Source organism: Pogona vitticeps, chromosome 2 (genome assembly GCF_051106095.1).
Source record: "Pogona vitticeps strain Pit_001003342236 chromosome 2, PviZW2.1, whole genome shotgun sequence".
NCBI classification, from domain to species: Eukaryota; Metazoa; Chordata; class Lepidosauria; order Squamata; family Agamidae; genus Pogona; species Pogona vitticeps.
In genome coordinates this window covers 294,162,580-294,181,402 of record NC_135784.1, presented here as the reverse complement: position 1 = coordinate 294,181,402, position 18,823 = coordinate 294,162,580, and the positions used below count along the sequence as shown (strand labels likewise).

The following is an 18,823-nucleotide window of genomic DNA, read 5'->3' as shown; positions in this document are numbered from 1 at the left end:
AGTGAAGGTCTCTATAAGGATACTGGCCAGTAACAAGTAGCTTCTTATTTCTATTTAGCAACTCTCAAGCTTTTAATAAACCACACCAGATGAAACTTGTCAGTGACTTCATTAACTATTTCTATTCTCACCTTTTTGGAGCTTAATAAAACTTTGAGGACTCCATTCGCTCCAAGAGCCATGGTCTGACCTGCACCGAACTTGTGCAATGTACCTCTCTCCTGGATTTACACTAAACATCTTATACGTTGTTCTTTGCCCGACAAATATTTTCTGGAAATACATAGAGAACACAGAAACTAATAAAATAAGAGGTACTTCTCAACAAGAGCATCAGCAAAGAACACTTAAGGCTTGCCTACATATCTATTTTGAGGCCAGCTAGTGTAAGCTGAACAGGCTCACTTGGAGGCTCAGTATGCCATCTGGTGTGGTCCTTGCATCCAAATAGAATACGGACCTCAGGCAATCCAATTTGGTCCACGCCAGCCCACTGTCAATTTGCCAGTATCCTGAAGTGGCTTAAGAAGAGTGAAAATTCACAGTACTGGCAAATTAAACACTTCTTTGGCTCTGTGGAGGGGGCCAAGGTAGTGAAAAAAATTGTTTATAATGTAATAGGACAGTGCAAATACACTGCATCACTTTGAGAAAAGAAAAGCCAAATGAAAAACTTTCTTCTGGAAGTGAGAGAAGACAGGAAAGCGCAATGAAGAGGATATTTGATTGTATTTTTTAATTGCCCTTATTTCCCCTCTTGTCTTCTCCTGTTCTCAGGAAGAACTTTTCCATTTGGGCATTTGTTTTTTGAAATTGATACAGTGTATATAGGTAAAGGTAAAGGTTCCCCTTGACATTTAGTTCAGTCGTGTCCAACTCTAGGGGGCGGTGCTCATCCCTGTTTCCAAGCCATAGAGCCAGCGTTTCTCCATAGACAGTTTCCGTGGTTACGTGGCTAGCGTGACTAGACATGGAATGCTGTTACCTTCCCACCGAGGTGGTACCTATATCTATTCGCATTTTTACATGCTTTTGGACTGCTAGGTTGGCAGGAGCTGGGACAAGCGACAGGAGCTCACTCCCTTGCGTGGATTCGATCTTACAACTGCTGGTCTTCTGAGCTTGCAGCACAGAAGCTTCTGCGGTTTTAATCCACAGCGCTACCACATCCTTCCATATATACACTGCCCTAATACAGTTATTCCCCACACCACTTCTTCAGCCCCTCCACAGAGATTTTACAGTAATTTGCCACTATCCTGAAGTGCTTGTCTTCTTAAGCCACTTCACGATATTGGCAGTTCAACAGGAACATTAATTTTTGGTTCATTTCCAGCCATTCTGCTGGAAATGAACCAAAACAGAGTGATCCTACCTGAGTACCAAAAAATCTAGAAACCCCTGACAGGTGCCAGAAAGGTGCATGGGGACAGGCTGGTTCATTCCAGCAAAGTGATAGTCTCTGTCTTTAGGAGCGAAACTGCAGGACACCAAATGGAAGGCTAAGTGTCCGCATAGTCACCCTCATATTTTTTATTTAAAAGATGACACACCATAATTTTATAAATATATGGGATAGGTGAAAAAAACAGGCAAGAGAAACAAATAACTTGCCACCTTTCATCTGGCCATTGTCAGCATGGACATTTGCCTCTAAACTCTCAGGAGTATTGTTTTATATGATGTTGTACTAGTTTTAACAGACTTTGATGAAAGTTAACAGATAAATAAAAGCATATTTTGAATGAAATTCTAAAGATATATAGTATGATATGGTGTGCAACTTAATCTTTCATAAACAGCACAATGGGACATTGCCTAGGAAGGGTTATTTTGTTGTGTTGCTTTTCTTATAGTGTTTTGTAATATGATCTATGAAGTAAGCAGAACAGAGACTATTTGGCTACCAAGAGCTAATATTTGTCTTACTTCCCACTCTTGTCCTTCTTCAGGCTTTATGTGCAACTCGTATTCAAGGGTTAGCCAGCCAGATTTGACGTCACCCAGCGAAGGTGGATCCCAGTTCAACAGCAGGTATTCTCCATATACTTTTTTCTCAAATTGCAGAGACAGGTTTTCTGGAGGATCGGGTTGAACTGAAAAATAAATCATCGGAAAGTTTTCAGCTGAAAACTGGCGAAACAGATAAGAACAGAGAGACTCTTCACACATAACGCACAAAGTATCAATGGATGATCCTTCTTCTTTTCTTCCCCATTACATGAAATGAAATGAACCTTTTCTGCTTGACAAACATGACAGCTGGGCTATGCTGCATTGACTTCCTTTTGGCTGCCATTCTGTTGGGGACAAAAGGTCCCTCTAAGTAAGTGGTTCCTTCAAACGGATTGCTTTCATTTTGTGCTGAGTAACAAAGTTTTTAAATTGCATTCTCAAGGGGCAACGCAGAAACAAAATAGGGGCAGTGTTTTATCAAACACCGTTGCTAGTAATCAAGGCATAACCACAGACAATTAGATTCTATAAGACTTAAGAATGGAATTAGGGATAGGAAAATTGGTCAGTTTTTCATTCTTCTCAACTCAGATTTTAAAAATCTTAAATTATTTCCATCCTGAATATGAGAATTTTGGTAAAGTCTTATAAAAAATGAATGGAAACAGAAATTTAAGCCGTCTGTCCTGGCCAAATTCAATGAATTCCCATCAAGGAGAGAGAAATGTTGTATCAGCCTGCCCTATATGTCTTAAAGATAAGCATCTCCAATTAAAAAAAGAAGAGGAACAAACTAAAACCCTAATGTGGGAAGAGGTGTCTTGGTTCAAGGTGAACATGGCTAAAGACAGAGGATTCAAATGAGTTCTAGAGCTCTCAAAGTCTGCAGCCTGGATGACCAGTACTGTCACTCTTGCTTTTGTACAGCTTAAATGTTCTTTTCTTGAAGTTCTTTCTATTCTAAATATGAAGGTCACTAGTGCCCAGTTGTCTAAAAGCAGTGGGGAAGAGGAACCAAGAGAGTGTTTCTCAGCTCCAGTAAGTTCCCCATTCTATGACTAGCTGTGTGACCAATCTTGCAACCAGTGTATGACGAAGCATGCAACAGGGAGCGCGCTGGGACAAAGAGGATGCTTACACATTTTCTGTTCATCTGTTCATTTAGGCAGAGGAGATATTTATGAAAAAAACAAAACTAAATCAAAATTCTGCTCTGTCAATGCATGGCATTCTTATTTAACTGTATGCAGCATTTATGTGTGTGTGTGTGTGTCTATCTATCTATCTATCTATCTATCTATCTATCTATCTATCTATCTATCTATCTATCTATCTATCTATCTATCTATCTATCTATCTATCTATCTATCTATCTATCTATCTATCTATCTATCTATCTATCTATCTGTATATGTATATGCATGTATGTATATGTATATGTACTGTATATGTATATATATATGTATATGTGTGTATGTGTGTGTATATACATACACACACACATACACACATCCATACATACGTGTGTGTGGGCGTGTGCATGTATGTATATGCATATGTGTATGTATATAAGTGACTGTGGAAGCAGCCAAGTGCATAACTGTCCATGCAAGGAAACCATGGCAAGCTTACACTATGTGACCCATCATACTGAATGCAGCTCATGAGCCACATAGTGTGACACACTAGAAGCTTGACAAAAACGACCCATCCTTGTTGCAGTCCCAAGCAGGCCTCAAAAGCACAAGGTTCAGTAAGAAGTACGACTGGCCACCATGCATGGGTTGTGGCTGATACACATAAAATACTGACCCACAACTCAGGATGTTTAGATTGCTTTGCCAGAGATCTACAATTGCACTGTTTGAACTACCTACCTATGTTAGCCACATCCACATAATAAGGGTCGGATACTGTACTCCCCATCTCATTAATTGCCTTTACAGTAAAATTATATGTTATCCAAAGCGAAGTATGTTTTTTATCAAAATAACAAGAGTTGGGTCCTGCTGTTGTGTAGTCTGGGCATTCATAGTATCTCCTCTCTCTGAAAAACAGAAACAGAGAAATTATTTCCAGAAAGGTAGCTATGTTAGTTGGTTGCCCTTAAAACCAAAACAATACAGAGGCTTCTGGCATTTTACAGGCTAGCAAACTTATCTTGCTGGCAGCTGTTGCCAACCAGAATTGACTCCATCAGGCCCACAGAATAGGCACATTTTTGTTGGTAGGAGTGAAGTGAAAATAATGAGAGCACATCCACAGGGCTAGAATGGTATCCAGGACACATCACTTGTTATCACCTAAGGTTCTATTCAAATAAACTATCAGTGAACTTCAGCCCATCCTGCCCTCCCAAAGGCAGAGTCCACTGCAAAATCAATGAATAATGAATGATTCAACAAGAGAGTCAAACTCTACATCCTGTGGACTAAACAAAGGTGATGTTTTATAATGCATGATATGTGTCAAACCACATGCAACGATTTCTCTATTATCACCAAACTATTTTATAAATTGCAACTCTTAAGGTAATTATTAGCCTGTACTTCTTGCACTTCAAAGCCTTCTGAGCCTTAGCATTTACATCCCAATAAACATCCTCATCTCACCCACGTTTGTGGATAAAAACCTGATAAATATAGTGAAGTAGGATATGGTGCACAAATTTTTTTGTAATAAGTAGAACTGGCCCTTTTGTTAGACAGAGTGAATGGCTTACCTCAAACCCCATGGCACAAGAGACAGCACAGCACAGACCAAATAAACCAAAACAGCCCCTAGCTACTGCTCCAGAGATCTTAACTGGCCTCTCTACCCACCGCAACAAGATACTGAGGCGGGAAGCAGTGGGGTAGGTTCTCTGGAGCTGGATTCTGGCAAGCTTGGAGAGCTGTGGCAGCTCTTTTCCTCTTCTGGTCACTGGCAGCAGAGAAACTGCTGGATCATGCGTCATCTCTTCAAAGCTAGCCAGGCCTCATATGCTTTGCTCTCAGGTATCCTTAGAACAATGATTCCAAACCTTGGGTAACCCAAGCGTTCTTGGACTGCAATTCCCAAAAGCCTTCACCACCAGCGGCGCTGGCTAGGGTTTCTGGGAGTTGCAGTCCAAGAACACCCGGGTTACCCAAGGTTGGGAAGCACTGACCCCACCAATCAGTGGTTCCCAACCACCAATGCACAGCATTGCGGATAGGATGCCTGGGAGAGTGTCTGTGCCATATTTGCACAGACAGTCTCTTGGGTCACTTACCCACAATGCCTGCCTTTGAAGATGGGTTCCTCAGAAGCAGGCATGTAGGCTTCACTAGCTCTAGAGAGGTCCTTCTTGCTATGAGGTCTGTTCCTTTGTAACAGCAGTGGTGCACAGCACAATGACAGCATTTGTCCCCTGCCCAAGCCTTGGGAGAATTTTGCCCATAAATCTGTTATTCTTTAGGGCCAGGGTCCCCAACCCCTCGTTCGTGGCCTTGTACCAGGCATTGGCAGGACCGGGCCGTGGAGACAGATCTCCCGCCCCCACGATGCCCCCCATCCATGCACGTAGGCCTCCCCCACATACACATACAGACACACACATGCACCCCCACATGCACACAGATGCCTCATCCATGCACCCAGGCATGGGTGCCCCGCCTCCCCATGCATACACACACGGGTGCCTCCCCATGGATGCTCTCCTGCCCCCCAAGCAAAACTGGTTCACGATTCAGAAAAGGTTGGGGACCACTGCTTTAGGGTACCCAAAGACTCTGTGCTGTTTTTATTTAGAAATTACTCTGTGGGAACCTCCTGCCATTAGTTTCTCCTTACCCTTCCTTGTTATACAGCAGAGTGTAATTGGTAGGAAGGCCTCCATCAGAACCAGGCTTCCACCAACAAGTAAAGGTTTCTTTCTCAGGAGATCGACATCTTAATATTTCTGGCTTCCCCGGAGGTTGGCCTAAAACAATGGAGGAAAAAGTCAGTGAAGCCCATGTGAGTCGGTGGTTACACACCAGAGAGTGTGGGGTTAGGAGTATAAAAAAACAAAAAAACTATGACCATTTTCTTGATTATGTCATGACAAGCATCTCAAGTCTGCAAGGGATAACTAAAGCTTTCTCCTTTTATGAAGCAACTTGCAAACACTGCAAGCCAAAAAGCACAGGTTGATGAATGGAATGAATTGGTTTGGAAACAGGGCAGAATGAGATTAAGGATGGAAAAATGAAAAGCAAGGAAAAATGAAATGAACCTGCCCCGTTCTGTCTAGGGAATGTGCCCACAGCTGGCATCCACCCCCTCAAAGGATCTAGTGGAGGTGGGGTAGAGAAGCTGCGTAAGCGAAGCATTAAATCAACATTTCTCCCTGCCAACCATTCTTCATTATCTGCTTGGCTTGTAAGACTGGTTTTTATCAGATGTGTTTAGATACAATATGCAATTTGGCTCTAAGGCAATGGTCCACGACATTGGGTCCCCAGATGTTCTTGGACTACAACTCCCAGAAGCCCTTGACAGCACAGCAAATGGCGAAGGCTTCTGAGAGTTGCAGCCTAAGAACATCTGGGGGGACCTGTGATCATGAACCACTAAGATATTAAGTTTGCAGTCCCTCTGCTACATACTTTACTCAAATGCTAGCTCCTCTTGTGTTTTGTTAAAAAAAAGTTTTTTACAAATTAGTGATTTTGACTCACCACTGCGCAGCTGGATGTATCTTTCTGGACTCCATTTACTCTTTTCCCCATGGTCCCTTATACAGCGAACCTGAAATATGTATTTTGTTCCTGGCCCCAACTGAGACATTTTATAATATGTCTGCTTGCCAACGAAATGAGTCTGGGGAAAAACAAAGGCAGGAGAAGACAATGAGAAGGGCCTCCACATTTTCAAAATATGACATCCAAGCAAAGTCTCTACAATTATAAGAACATCTGGAGCATTTGGCAGGGTTTTATGTATTATTTATCTCTTCTGGGCATCCTAGTACTTTTAAGATCAAAGGCCAGGGTAATCAATCTTGTAATAAATAAATAAAACAAACAGAAGACCAAGTGAACTTGACATTTGATTCAATAACTATGTCTTGTAGTCCACCATGCCTTGTCATCTACCTTATGGCCGTATCTCGTGGTCACCTTCCATATTTGCAGGTCCCTCGCCCTCTATTTACCATGGCTGCTAGGATTTGTTTGGTTGAGCCTACATGTTGCCCAGGGCCATTTTTAAAGAACCAAGACCTAACTAGCCACTCAGTTTTAGAGCCATTTCAATGGACATTTTAGATGAGGGAACTGGAAATGTGTGCCACTTTTATTTCTCCCACAGTATTTTGAGTCATTTGGGCTGGCAGGAAAAATTAATATATTATTTTCTTTTACTTTCTGTAGAATGAGATCCCATTGCTTCACAGTTCACGGGTTAAATCTAATTATAAATTCAGAGTACTGTGAACCCATTGGATCAATGGTATTTACATAAATGATGAATTAACAAATCCCATTTATTTAATTGCTCTATTAAGAAAGCTTACTTCACTGTCCGGATAAGCGAAGCATCCAACCAGCAGGCGGAATTATTCCGCATAGTACGCAATCTATCCGGAATTGGTCATAGTGATTGGCCTCCCCCTAGTATCTCACCTGACCAATTTGCAGCATTTTTAAAGCTAAAGTGGAGGCCATCCACTGGGACCTAACCCCCTATTTGATGTTGGGGCGCTCATCACTCCGGTCCATGCGCTCGTAATCTCGAGATTAGACTATTGTAATGAGTAGATAAATAGGTACCACCTCCATGGGAAGATAATGGCGTTCCGTGTCTAGTCGCACTGGCCATGTGACCACGGAAACTGTCTATGGACAAACGCTGGCTCTACAGCTTGGAGTCGGACACAACTGGACTAAATGTCAAGGGGGACCTTTACCTTTACCTTGGAAATAAAAACTTTTTTGTTCCATTGTCTGTTACGTAAGTAAGGGAATGATAAATTGGGCTGGCCTTTGCATCCAATCCATCCTGTTTTAACAGCACTTATCAAAGGAGTAGCACACTTTAAAAAGCACACAACCTGGTTACCTGCCATTCTTCTCCTCCAGCGGGTTTCAGTCTCACTTCATAATTACATGCTAGCCAGCTTGTTGCATCGACAGCATGCAGAGGTGGTGACCATTTTGCCTCTATGTATGTTATACCATTTAGTTGTTTTACTTCCAGGGATAGATCCATGGGAAGGTCTGGCTTTACTACACAAAGGAAAGTTCAAGAGTCAGTATCTTTATTTCTTACAAAATGCTATGTGAACCAGTCAAAGCAGATCAAAAGAAAGCAGAACAATAAAAATAGCTTCTGTACAATGAGCTAAAAGAGTCGTTCATTTCAGGTTGTATTATCCACACCAGTGCCAGCTGATCTAGTGACTCTCAGATGTGCTGGGTTAAACCCTCCTTCAGCTATGCTCACAGCAGGAAATGGCAGATATATTAAAAAAATTTGGTGAGTGCCAAGTCCTGGAAAACTGGTCTATCTGGCACCTGGGGTAAACAGGGCAAAATGCATTCCCAAATCAACTTTGTAATTTTTTTTTAAAAAAAACTTCAATGCCTTTAAAAAAGAACAATCAAAGTAAATAATTATCACAATGTAAGCACATAATGTAAGCAAGAGGAGAAGGGGACGACTGAGGATGAGATGGCTGGACAGTGTCTGCGAAGCAACCAACATGAATTTGACACAACTCCGGGAGGCAGTGGAAGATAGGAGGGCCTGGCGTGCTCTGGTCCATGGGGTCACGAAGAGTCGGACACGACTAAAGGACAACGAAGCACATAACCAAGATAACTTTCTATTATCTCTTACGCAAAATAGTAAGTCTTTAACATCTTTACTTCCTTATTTTCCACCAGACATTTATTTTCTTCGCAATCTTAATAATACCTTTGTTAATTCTAATTTTATATCTGTATTAACAATCTGCTTTATTTTTTTTTTACCTCTACCAATGTTGAGAGCAGTTCCAGTTCTGCGCCTAATTTATGCCTGAGTCACTTGGTACAGGGTTGGAATTTTACCTCCATTTCTCTCTTAAGATAACTCTTTACTTTCCCTCCACTGAGATTAGTGCACCATTCTATTCTTTCCTTTCAATGAGCCTGTTAATTTATCCATTAATATTAATTCCTTCAACTTTGTAATTCATTGTATGAAAATGATACAAGAAATAATTACAGTACTGAACACCTTGCCAGCTTTTCCCCTCCTCCAAAGGGAAACAGCAGCAGCATCAGAGCTACAAAAATACATCAGAAATGTTGGATGTACAGTTCTTGTTTAGCATACCAGGTATATTATATTTGTGTGCGTGTTATCTGCTGTCAAGTCAGAATCAACTTAAAGAGACCCTAACAGGAGTTTAACTAAATATTTAAAGAGCAATTCTACCTGGCGAGTTTCCATGGTCAAGCAGGGATTCAAAGTTGGGTCTTCTGAGCCTTAGCTTATTACTCTACTATCCCAGTGGATCTCAACCTTGGATAACCCAGGTGTTCTTGGACTACAACTCCCAGGAACCCTGGCCAGCACAGCTGGTGGTGAAGGCTTCTGGGAATTGCAGTCCAAGAACGCCTGGGTTACCCAAGGTTTGGTATCACTGCACTACACCAAACTGGCTTGCATATTCTGTACTGCCCAGACCAGAGGCCATGTCTATTGAGTTGCAGGCAGGCCTGCTCTGTGACAGGGCAAGCCTTGTCTACCCATATAATCCAATCAGACAAGATCAGCCCTCTTCTGTAGGGAATGGACAACAGGAGGAAATGCAAGGCTGGAAATCTACTTTTGGTTTTCCAAAATGGTGTTTTTAGTTGTAAACACTGCAGGGAGGTCTGTGAACTGCTGCTCCTGCAGGTTCCCAAGAGTGGCCATTCACTCTCCCAGCCCTCCGGGAAATGTGTTTTTGCATCACGGAGGAGAATTCGGATGGAATTAAGAGCTACAAAACCAGGCTTGAGAAGTTCATGCTGCCTTGCAGCCACACTTTGCCCACCTCTTACAAGATGCAAGGCTGGATTTGCATTTGGGTTTTTTCTTCCTACCTAATGTTCTTATGTCCACATAATGGAGATCAGAGATATTAATGCCCACATCGTTAGTGGCTTTTACTGTGATGTTGTATGTTTTCCAAAGGCTGGTGAAACTCTGATCAAAATAGCAGGAATTGGGGCCCGCTGATACGTAGTCTGGACATTCACGGGTTTGTTCTTCCCTGAAATAAAACAGGAAAAAAAAATTAAAAGTTTTGTTCACACCTACCAGGAAAAAATAGCCATACATGAGCATACTCAGTACTCAGCTTAAATTTAGTAATTTCATTATTGTAAATGAAAAAGAACAGAGGCAAGTTCTTCAGAAATAACTGGGAATTCGTTCTACAAATGTACAAGACGTCTAGTGCATGTGAGCCAATGTCTGCCTTGAAGATGTTGGTTCAGATGCAGCCCATCTTACTACAGCCACTAGACATGCGTGGGTTAAGCTTTAATCTTCCCTTGCAGCCCTTACATTCCCTCTCCTGGTAGACCAGGGAAGTAATTGGATGGGTATATATCTATCTGTGTTGTGTTACTCACTGTTCTTTCCAATCATTATTCTGTTGACTACATGATGTTAGTGTCAATTACCAGTAAATTTGATATTTTGGCATGAATATGCAATATTATTATTCTACTGGCAGGGCTTCTGGTTTGTTTGCCTTTTTACTGTTTCAAGTGACATCATCATCATCATCATCATCATCATCATCATCATCATCATTATTTTGCTTTTGGCTTGGGTGATTGTCTATACTGGTACTTTGGGGAAGTTGGTGGGCATATCCAGATGAAATAACTGATAATGTGCAGATGGGTGGCATAGTGTGGGAAACGACTCTACTCCCTTTTCATGCACTGCTCACACTGATGAAGGACTACAATTGCAATGCAATTTGTAAATTGTATCTTCTTTTTAAAGGTATTTTATTTTAGTGGTGTAATGCTAAATAGAGATGGGCACAAAGCTAACAACAAAGCAGGAAGTTCGTCCAAAATTGCTAATTTGTTGATTTGGATCAGTTTAGGTTCATCCAAACCAGAGAAACCTAACTTTCCTAAACCAAAACACTTTCTTGATATTCAACTAACTTCCTGGTTCATTGCCACCGCCCACCCACCCCCCGCAGCCTGACCACCTTCCTACTGCTCCATTGCCTCACTACCTTTATGTGCCTCTGCCCCCTCCAACTCCTCCACCACAACCGCCGTCTTGAGAGGCAGCCAGCTTCCATAGGCTGGCAGCCTCTGCATCTCTCCTTGCCTCTAACCATCTGGGATGAGCTTGAGAGAACCTGTCAAAAATGTGCATGAAACAGGCTTTATCTGCAGCCATGGTCAAAAAAGGTAGATTCTGGAGGTTCAGAATTTGGGAGAAGATGGTTGTTACTTACTGTTTCACTTCACAATGGTGGATGTCTCTGAGAACTGTTTGGTTCTTTTCCTGAATACTGTATATGTGAGGAAAAACAAAATGTATTTTCCCCCTTTACATTTTCTTACCCTTCTATATTGTACAGTAGAAAGTAATTTGTAGGTTGTCCTCCGTATGGATCAGGTTTCCACCAGCAAGTAAATGTTTCATTTCCTGAAGACTGACAGCTTATGGTAGGCTTTCCAGGAGGTGAATGACCTGAGGAATCGAAATAATAAATTCAGTAGTTGTCACAAGGACTCTTGAACTAAATTGATGAAGGTCTGCCTTCTATGCTTGAATCTGTCTTTGACAGCAATAATGGTCCTTACTTATATGCCACTTTTCCTTCTGAAAGGAAAAGTAAAGCAGCTGAAAACATTATACAAAATGACTACATTGGTATCATAATGTATTTCCAAGCAATATGGAAAAGCAAAATAGTTTGCCATACTTGTTCCACCACTAATTGATCTACGCCACCCATTGTCAACAATGCCCTTCTGCACTCTACATGGGATAAACACAGCAATCTCTGTGGAAAAGAATTAATGTACATAATTTTGACATCAAGAATAGCAGTACAGAAAAACCAGATTCAGAACATTTCAGTCTACTTGGGCACTCTTTGAATGACCTGAAAGTCACTGTTCTGGGGGATAAAAAAACACTGCAAAATAAGACTTGAAAAGAAAACAACGGAGATAAAGTTTATAGAGTACAGTATAAGGCATATGCTACATTGATTCACACAGTTTGCCACTTGTGTCAACCATGCTGTTGTTACCTGGTAGATTAAAACTGACATTATTCACAGCTTGGTAGCCTATTTCTTTACTAGTTAATGATTGTCACTTTTTCCATTATCTGTATCACCATATGAACATGGGGCCATGTAAAAACATGATGGTCACATGTTACTCTTACGTTTGAGGAAGTGGACTTGATCCATGAAAGTTCATATTAAAATACAGCAGTTGTTTCTTTTTATTTTGCATTTTTTGGAGGGGGGGTAAAGTGACAGAGTTTTAAATCCAGCAGATAAGAAATGAAGACCCCAATTCAATCCAAAATTTGCAATTTTTAAATGAACAGAAAACAAGAGGATCTGTACTTTAACCAAAAACACACACATTTATACTTATACATGGGAAGCCAAGATAATAAACTATTGGGATATGCTGTTTAAGAGGACAAATTCATACTAAGTCCAGCAGACAACAGTAGAAGACCAAGGTTTTCCAGAATGAATACAATATTGGCAAAGGATAAGAAGTCTTTACTGGTAACGGCCAATACAGTATAGCTGGCCCTGTCTTAATGTGGGGTAGAGTGAATGCCTCAGGTAACGAAGTCCTGGGAATCACACATTCTCCTTGCCTTGTCCTTCCTGGAAGGCCTTTGCTTCACATAGGATGTTGAACAGATTCTGGAAAGTCATCCAAGATGTAAACAGAATGCTTCTAGGAGTGGCATTTTCAAAACTGAGCAAAAACGTCGGAGTACTCACAATTCACAAGCCAAACATGAAGAGAAAGCAGTGAAATAATTATGTCTGTTGCTCGTGGCATTTGTAGCCTCATGTTGGTCCAGTTTTCCTCCTCTTCCTTGAGGAAGGAATAAAATTTCACTGGGAGACAAAGAAACATGCCATATTCACTAAGGATTTTTATACAATGTACATTCCATGCCTCATGGTTTCCTTTTCTCATATGATTGATAATCCTGTGCTTTAAGAAGGCCTCACTAGTCTGAGATGAATAATAGAAGAAGTACTTCCTCAAATGGCAAAATCGGTGCAATTCTGAAAACACGCTACAAGGATAAGCAGTGTGCCACCAGGATTATCTCTGGAATTATCATAGCACAGGAGTACAGTGATGTTATTGTACCACAGAAGAAATCAACAAGGCAATTCTAAAAATGGGGCAGAGCAAACAAAAAATTATAACTTTGAAACTGGACTTTGGATCAGCACCGAATTTGGCACAGATGTAGCAGAGAGTCTGCTCTTGCTCTCTGCCTGATCTGGGGGATCTTGGGCAAAGAGTTTCAGAGTTATTATTTTCTAAAAATAAAACTGTTTTGCCCCAAGCAGGAATAAGTGACCTTAAGCATCCCCAGATTTAAAACAGACCAAATAAATTGAGAAAGGAGATACTGTATATGGAAGGCAATGAAAGGTCACAAAAACAGTCAAAAGACAGTTTTCTTTGAAAAGTTAAAAAGAAAAAAGAAAGAAACTTGCTTTAAAGAAACAATGGAGTGACTGGCCCTGGTACTAACACTCAACTCAAACTTACTTCCCTCATTAGTTCTAATCCTTCCCTCTGGGGGTCAGAGAGAACAAGCCTTTTCCAACATATGTAGATCAACTCTTTGGATACAGCTATTTGAAGACGACTGTCACCCCACCGGGTCTTAATACTCACCCGGGTCTTTTTTTTCATACCTCCTCTATGGGGGTGGGGAACGGACAGGCTAGTGATTCCCTGAAATCTATACAGTAGCAAAATTGGGCACTACCACCCTATAAGAATATATCTGTGGGGTTCAATGGATGGACTTCTACAGCAAGGGGTCCATACCATTTGCCAAGAGCAATACTGCCAGTAGCACTCGTGGAGATTTTTCAGGCAGATTAGGCTGCAATGTTTGCTTTTTTTTCTTTTTTCCATGTGGACATCTATTGGCTTCAGCTAAGCTACGGTATTTGCCTTTTAAATTTCATTAAACGAAAAAGGATTCTGAGAGCCTAGGAATTGTACTTTCCTATTTCTGCAGGGAAGTCTCACTTTTTGATTCACTGTTTTTTAATTTGAATCAGGCCCAAAGGAGAACACAGACAAGGCAATGTGACTTGTCAGATAAATGGACTGTAGATGGTACTTTGAATCATGTATATTTGGGGTTTCAGCCACTAACAGTGTCACTGTGCAATTACGATTCTTTTAAATGGCACTTTCCCACATTATTTTTCTTCTATTCGAGCACTTAGTGTCCTAGTGCTTTCATTTGCTAATTATCCTTTCATTTTAAAATTTGCTTGTATGCTTCTGAACATTTTATGGGCCACTTTCCAAATCCCTTTGTCTCCTGTTTTTCTGAGATTGGTGATGGTGACAATTACAAACCATTACAATCACTGTTATTAATATGAATTATAATCATGACTATATCCAACTTTTCCTCCAATTAGCTCAAGGTGGCACATACAGCTCTCTTCCCAACCTTATGCTCACAACTTTGTAAGGTAGTTCAGAGTTATAGCCAAAGGATATCTACAGTGTTTCATGGCTCATCGGGTACTAGAACCGATATCTTACAAACTTCAGTCCAGCACTATAATCACTACACCACATTGGCCCCTTTTAACTGGCAGTGGTGTTCAGACAGACAACCCAACCCTAAAAACGAATGGGGAAATAAACAAATGCTTACTAAAATAAAAGTTAGATAAATAAACAATGCAATTTCAGCTGTAAGAGTGGATTATCAGTTGCTTTAAATGTGTTTTCAGTGTTGATTTTGTTTACTGTTTTAGTGTGGCATTTGTTTTATACTTTTCAATATTTGTAAAATATTGTTTTTAGTTTTTAAATATTGTATTTTATTGATGTAAGCCACCTTGGGTCCTTTTTTAGGAGAAAGGCAGGATGGAGATATTTTAAATAAAATAATAAATAAATAAATAAATCTGAAACCTGGAGTAGCCCTGAAAGATTTTGCAAAACAATTTGGAGACAATTCAGCAGGGGGTGCTATTACCTTCTGGAAAGCCAAAAATGAATTGTTGGTCATCACCTCAATTCCTAGGATGCAACCGAATACTATCCCATTGGGGTATTCTATCTGTGAACTGCTCTTCTTTAAAACTTTTCTCTCAGGGAGATTCCTCCCCAACAACCGTGCTTTGAAGCAAAATTGCCTTCAATGTCTTTTTGCTACTCAAGTGTTCCCCCTGATGTTGACTTTGGAACGGGGATCGTTTTACTGCTTTCTTCTTTATCCTATAATTGCTGTTTGCAAAGCGATTATGCGGTACAAAATACAAAAGAGCTGCCAAACGTCACCTTGGTGGACGCTTGTGTTGTTGCGATGATAGGCATCTGTGGGCAAGATCAGCCAGGATTGCTTCTTGCCTGGGTGGTCCTGAATTGAACAGGTGTTGTGTACGGGCACAGCTGGCCCTACTGTTGTGGCTCAAGGCCCATCTCAGTCAAAAGGGGTCAATGAAAGATGTATCCTAGCAGAGCTGCGAGCAGAGGGCTAGAGCCTCAGGCAGGGTGAACCCTCATTCCCTCTTCAGTTTTCAGCATCTCATCAGTCGAGAGCCCTCCCAATTAGAGATGGGCACGAACCTCAGTTTGGACGTTCATGCCAGTTCATACATGCGGCACCAAAGGGGCTGCTTGTTCCCTTCCACTGCCTCCCTGGCTGGATCCCCCACTCACCAGCCGGTGCACACTCTTCTCCTCTTCCTCTTCGACTGTTTGACCAGCCTTCAGCAGGAGCACGGGTGTCCTTGCCCTTCCTCCTTGGCTGATCATCCACAGACCTGTGCTCCTGCTGGGGGATTCGTCGAACAGCTGGAGAACAGGAGGAAAGGATCACACTCCAATTGGTGTCCCTATCAGAGGAAGCTAGGCTGACTCTCCCCCACCTGTCTTTCCACCACGTGACAAAGACCTTTCACTTAATTGTCACTGTCGTTACATGCCATAAAGTTGAAACTGACTTACAGTGACCCTAATAGGGATTTCAAGGCAAGCGAGATATTTAAGGACCGGTTTTGCCAGTTCCACACACCCATGGCTGAGCAGGTATCTGAACCAGAGTCCTTGTCTGTCGGTCTATCCCCACTAGGCTTCTTATGTTTTCTTTTCTGGCTTTTTTCTCCCCAATATTGTGCTTTTTTTAAAGTGTGCATTTTCAAATTTTAATTCTATTTGTTTTATTTATTCAGCAGCTATCTTGAGTGCCATTCTTGGAAGGAAGGCAAAATATAAAATTGTTTTTTTTTAAAGTGCTATATAAACCAACAAAACTTTGTAGATATAGCCTGAGAACAGAATCATGTTTCCTTATTTTATCATGTAAGAACAATTGCATAAGCAGGAGAGACTAGCATAGCTACGTCTTTAGAAATTACAGTACAGTTTTAAGGTAATACTGGATTTTAAAGCACTGTTCTGAAGATGTCAGTGGTCAAAGCTATGTTTCTTGCAAAGTATGTGTTTATACATATAAATTATTTTTGTTACATGGACATGACTCTCTATATATGGGTAAGGTAGTGTTCTTTATTTATGCTTGGGGCATTATTCACATTATATAATACAAAGGTAGGTGGTACGGATGGGGGGGGGAAATTTCTTTAGTTTTTACCCCAATTTTTCAAAATTCACAATTTTTCATCTTTGGAACTGAAAGAATTTGAGAAAGAAAAGTGAATGTGGGAGACATCAGAACTGACAAATTTGTCCTTCTAAATCCAGGGCGTAAAGTAATCTTTAAAAGTCCTGAGGCTGCATTCCTCTGCTCCTACTCCTAAGAAACCCAGTGTGTTGAAGCTTTGTTATTGGTGAATGAGGGTGGCCACCTCTTTTTCTAAGATACCTCTTGCCTTTAACTCTGCATGGCAGGCAGGTAGCACACAGTCCTGTTCACCATGGGTGTAAAACCTATTGGATTTGGCCACTCTTGATGGCCAAATCACAGAATTGTAGAGCTGGAAGGGGTTTCAAGGATCACCTAGTCCAATTCACTGTGAATGCAGGAAATCCACAGCTGAAGTATCACTGACAAATAGTTATCCACCCTCTTTTTAAGAATCTCCAGCAAATCCAAATAATCTATTTGATTGTTAAACATCCCTTACTGTCAAAAATTTGTTTCTAAAAATAGTCACCAAAATATTCAAGTTTACATATTTGAGATAGAAAGAACTTGAGATGTAAAAAAAATTCTAATTCAAGAGACAGTGAGCTGGCCCATTCCCTATCTTTATTTATTTATTTATTTATTTATTTATTTATTTATTTATTTATTTATTTATTTATTTATTTATTTATTTATTTATTTATTTATTTAATATGCCGCCCACACTACCCAGAGGTCTTTAGTAGGTAGAAGACAGATTAAACTGTACTAGTAGCTCTCCATATGATTTTAGAAAGGCCAGGAAGGAACCCTGTCAGATTTCCAATGTGTTTAAGTTGTAAAGAACAGGTCACAGCAACAGCTAAGCTTCCAACAACAGTTTTACTGAGGATATAAATAAAAGCTGTCTGCAAAGTCAGGCTGTTCCCTCAGAATAGGTATACCCCAGAAATAAGTTCTCTTAACTTCAGTTCCATTGACAATGTTACACCATAACTACATGTTGTGGCAATAGATTGCCCCCATTAGAGAAAGACTGAAGGAGAGGGAGAAAGGAAGATATAAAAAAAAAACAATTGTGTGCAGTGTCCAGTTCTGAGACCGAAAATAAATTATTGAGAAGCACACTTACAGGATTAAGGTGGATTATCATATTTTTGTTCTTCATGGAGAAGTGGCAAATTAGCTGGCTACCTAGGGAAGACAAAGAAAGCACAATTATTTCAATATCTATGACAAATAAATGTTTTTTTTTCTTTGCAAAAGTAGATTGGGGTGGGGGATGAAACCTACTACCTCACATAGCGCTGCATTGATGTATATTGTAGAATAATTTGAATTTTTCAGGAAAAGGAAGGCTTTTGAGGCTGCAACACTATACTCATGTATCTAGGAATAGATCCCATTGAACACATTGGTGTTTACTCCAAAGTAGACATGTACACATGGTAAGTTTACACTTTGTTGTTGTTGTTAAATGGGAGAGGGGAAAGTTCATAGAGAATCTCACAAGACTTATAATATACTGTAGTGGCCTGAATTTGGGAAAGTTACTATTGTTTTGTATACGAAACAGAGGGCTCATGATTTGTAACCTACATTATTTATAGCTCCTGAACATTCTGACTGGTTTCAGCAGAGCTGTCCTTGTGATTATATCACTTAAAGCAGTGTTTCCCAACTTTTTTAAAGTCGTGACCCCCTTTTATAATAGCCAAGTAATCTGTAACCCCCCACATTTGCGTAAAAAGCCATTTTAATGGGGTAAAGAAAAGACATTAAATAGATTTTCAGAATATAATTCTACCATATTATATTAATATTAATATTAATATAATATTACATTAATATTAATGTAATAATACATAATTGGGGTGGTTTGTAAGATAAAATTTGAGAAAGAAAAAGAAAGTCAATATACTGAGTTCAATTTACGTTTTTGGGTGTGGAAACAACCCTCCCTTCATGTCTCACCCCACCCCAAAAGCCCCCTCAGTGA

At 40.4% G+C, this 18,823-nt stretch overlaps 1 protein-coding gene across 3 annotated transcripts in view; it reads right to left on the bottom strand.

Annotated features, from left to right (window-relative positions):
- Positions 1–18,823, bottom strand: part of PRLR (prolactin receptor) — a 129,851-nt gene that overhangs the window by 9,426 nt on the left and 101,602 nt on the right. For all 3 annotated transcript variants that reach the window (XM_072992849.2, XM_072992848.2, XM_020795712.3), the window contains exons 3-12: positions 17,957–18,018; positions 12,953–13,072; positions 11,532–11,661; positions 10,035–10,204; positions 8,020–8,186; positions 6,639–6,780; positions 5,770–5,899; positions 3,834–4,003; positions 1,930–2,096; positions 132–273 (exon numbers count right to left, since the gene is read on the bottom strand). In XM_072992849.2, coding sequence (XP_072848950.2) covers positions 132–273; positions 1,930–2,096; positions 3,834–4,003; positions 5,770–5,899; positions 6,639–6,780; positions 8,020–8,186; positions 10,035–10,204; positions 11,532–11,661; positions 12,953–13,025 — 1,291 coding nt within the window. In that variant the 5' untranslated portion in view covers positions 13,026–13,072; positions 17,957–18,018. The remainder of the gene's footprint in view (positions 1–131; positions 274–1,929; positions 2,097–3,833; positions 4,004–5,769; positions 5,900–6,638; positions 6,781–8,019; positions 8,187–10,034; positions 10,205–11,531; positions 11,662–12,952; positions 13,073–17,956; positions 18,019–18,823) is intronic.